Raw genomic sequence first — 2,996 nt, 5'->3', positions numbered from 1 at the left:
GGACAGGCTAGTACCAGCTGGTGATCCTCCCAGGGTTACTGTGTGTACAGGCTGCGGAGAAGGGCCTCTGCCTGGCAGGTCACCTCGTAGCTCAGCTGATTTGTGAACAGCAGGCTGTAGACCTTGTGCCCCTTGGAAACCGGGGCCAGGCAGCAGTGCAAGAGCAGGGCCACCTCCTCAAATGTGGTCCCTGAGGTGCAGAGTAGCACCTCACTGAAGGGAGGCAGGGGCTGGCCCGTGGCCTGCATGTAGATGAGGGTAACCAACAGCACCTCAGAGTGGCCACACATGACCAGGTTGGGCTGGCCAGCCTGCAGCCCTCAGGGAGAGACTGCTCCACAGGAGGTCTGCCCATCCTGGCCAGGTGAGCCAGATATTGGCCCAGGACCTCCAGTCCCAGGCAGCCAGGCAGAAAGAGATTCATCCTCTCCAGGGACTGTTCCATGATGGCCCTCAGCTTGGTCACCAGGCTGATCTCAGCAGATTACAATGGTGGTAATTTTTCTATCACTGTCTTCATGTAGTGTTTTGTGGCCTCCTTGAACTTCTTGGTGGCCCTTAAGATGTCAGCTGGGGTGCAGTTGTCTTTGATGAAGGACAGCATCATGAGGGCAGTTTCGCTGGGACTCTGTTTCCTGAGCTCAGTGCTCAGGTGGAACAGCTGCTCAGCCGTGTAGAAGTTGAGGTAGAAGTGCTCCCTCTGCTCCTTCTAGTCATCCAGGAAGTGCTCCATCTGCCTGCAGAGGGCTTCCAGGAGCCGGGTGATGTCCCCACTCTCTGTCAGCTGGCTTACGAACTCTAAGTGGAAGTCCATGTGGATGGAGATGCTGTTTCTGGGGCAGCAGTAGACCTCAGCAGTCCAGGTCTGGAACAGCATGTTTCCTGCAGAGTACAGGTTCAGGAAGGCTTGCACGAGCCACTGCACATGGCAGAATAACTGGGGGAAACAGGGGCATAAGGCAGATATCACAGTGAACTTCTGAAAAAGGACGTGCTAATTAGGTGGTGAATTTCCGATTAGAACACAGGTTCTAATTCAAGGGGCTTGGGTTCATTTTTCAAACTGGGTCACTGAGAACACGATCAGACTAAGGAGTGGGCTCCCATCTTTGGGAAGTGATCAGTGGCAGATAGGAATGTCAACCGTGGGCTGGGCTGTGCTCAGTGGTAAAGCACTTGCTTCTTATGTGTCAGGCCCTGTCTCTATGCCCAGCACTGGGGGAAAAATGTCAATTGTGAAATGCAAATAAATTGTAAGGAAGAAACATAACACAAGAGAGAGACTATTACATAAACCAACAACCTGTGTCAACAATTATTTGTTTTTGTTTTTTTTTGGTACTGGGGATTGAAACCAGTCACTCTACCATTGAGCTATGTCCCCAGCCCTTTTTATTTTGAGATAGGATCTCACTAAGTTGCTGAGGCTGGCCTCTAACTTGCAATCTTTCTGCCTTAGTCTCCTGACTTGATGGTGTTACAGGCATGTGCCACCACACCTGGCTTGATTACTTTAATTTTGATTAAGAGTGCCCATTAGAATCTTGAGGTGTTTGACTTTGCCAGTTTACAGAGTAAATAAAGACATTGGTACTTCTTCCTAAGAGCTATCTACTTGGTCACTTCCTGCTAACTGCAGCTGATTAACCACCAGTGGTGACAGATCCTGCTGATGCTCTTAAGGAGGAGCTTATGCCTCCAGGGTCTGTCCCACCTCAGATGTGGCTACAGGCAAGGTGCACCCTGCAGACCCACAAGCTCCACTCTCTGGAGCCACTGTCTACCAGAGGCCAACCCCTGCCTGTTCCCCTTTGCAGGCAGCAGGGCAGTGAGCATGCCCAGCCTGAGGCAACAGGGCACCTGCTCACCTCAGAAAACCTCTCCACTTCCATACTGTTGTGGTCTTTCTTGCCAGACATCAGCATCAGCTTGTTTAAAAGATCCTTCAGCTCTTCCAAAGTGTAGGAGCGATCTGGCCCCAGGCCACTGTGACCCCCAGGGAGGATCAGGCACAGGATGGCATCTGGGGAGATCTGGGAGGCACAACATGTTTAGAGGCCATTTTCTGGTGGCTGAAACCCTGACTCTGCAGCAGGCCAGTGTGCGCCACCAACACCGCATCTGGAACCTGGATGCCCTGATCTCACAGATGCCTCTGCTGTTGATCACTGTGGCCAGGGACAGGGACGAGAACTTGATAGACCCATGGCTTTTCTTCACTGTCTTCAGCCACTCCAAGTTCCTGGCAGAATCTCGCTGTTGGGACAAAAGCAGAGAATATAGGCCAGGGTTCTAATGACTGTCTTCCTCGCTTGCTGGGCAAACTCCACCCACCCTCCTCCAGGGCTCCAGGTGAAGCTGCTCACCCAGTTCCTGCAGCTATCTCAGGTGCCTCTGCCTGGTCCCTCAGGACCCTGGCCACTCAGTGTGGTTATGCTGGTACCCGGTTTTTAGTTGACACTTAGAGTGCATGTAACCTGCACTTCTGAATGATTGGGTGGATGGCAACAGGTCATACTCCCAGATGGGATGTCACCATCCTGCTGAGTTCCCAGAACACAGGCCCTCCGAGAAGAAATGCTTGACTGAACAGGAGCCCTAAGTTCTTAACATCCTGACATGGTCTCTGAGCATGACCAGAAGAACTTAGGAAAAAGGGCAACAGAATGTGAGCTTCTAGCAGAAAAACTGCAAACTGCATACTCTGTCCATCTCCCCACCCTCCAACCACAGGCAGGACCAACCATCCTGAGGTCAGTGCAGGACATCTCTGATCTTTGGGCAAGTTATGTAGTGTAAGTTAACTCAGACCCCTGTATAGGCAGTTTACTTAAATGTTTATTTTTTGTGATAAAAAATTAATCAATATCAATTGTGAAAAATATTCAAAAATAACAAAATGAAAGGACAATTACTACTATTCAGAGAAAACCACTGTACACCCTTTCACACACTTCCTACTTTGCTCTTTCCACACTTGTCCTGTAGAGTGGAGA

The 2,996-nt window shown here is 50.6% G+C and overlaps 1 protein-coding gene across 1 annotated transcript; it reads right to left on the bottom strand.

Annotated features, from left to right (window-relative positions):
- Nucleotides 1-33: 33 nt before the first annotated feature.
- On the bottom strand, nucleotides 34-2,251 carry LOC125614926 (E3 ubiquitin-protein ligase RNF213-like). Its single transcript, XM_048797771.1, has 2 exons — nucleotides 1,869-2,251; nucleotides 34-937 (listed from the first exon to the last, which is right to left on the bottom strand). The coding sequence occupies exons 1-2, from the start codon at nucleotides 1,923-1,925 to the stop codon at nucleotides 710-712; spliced, it is 285 nt and encodes a 94-aa protein (XP_048653728.1). The 5' UTR covers nucleotides 1,926-2,251; the 3' UTR covers nucleotides 34-709.
- Between the last annotated feature and the right edge of the window lie 745 nt (nucleotides 2,252-2,996).

Source organism: Marmota marmota, unplaced genomic scaffold (genome assembly GCF_001458135.2).
Source record: "Marmota marmota marmota unplaced genomic scaffold, marMar, whole genome shotgun sequence".
In the NCBI taxonomy this organism is placed as follows: domain Eukaryota; kingdom Metazoa; phylum Chordata; class Mammalia; order Rodentia; family Sciuridae; genus Marmota; species Marmota marmota.
Note: the sequence above shows the minus strand (reverse complement) of the source record. Positions and strands in the feature narration are given on the sequence as shown.

What these genes read in the sequence shown, in the direction of transcription:
- LOC125614926 (XM_048797771.1), bottom strand. Translation starts at nt 1,925, where the DNA reads ATGCTGATGTCTGGCAAGAAAGACCACAACAGTATGGAAGTGGAGAGG. An exon ending in AAGTGGAGAGGTTTTCTGAG is followed by an intron (nt 938 to 1,868) that starts GTGAGCAGGTGC and finishes TGTTTCCCCCAG; the next exon opens with TTATTCTGCCATGTGCAGTG.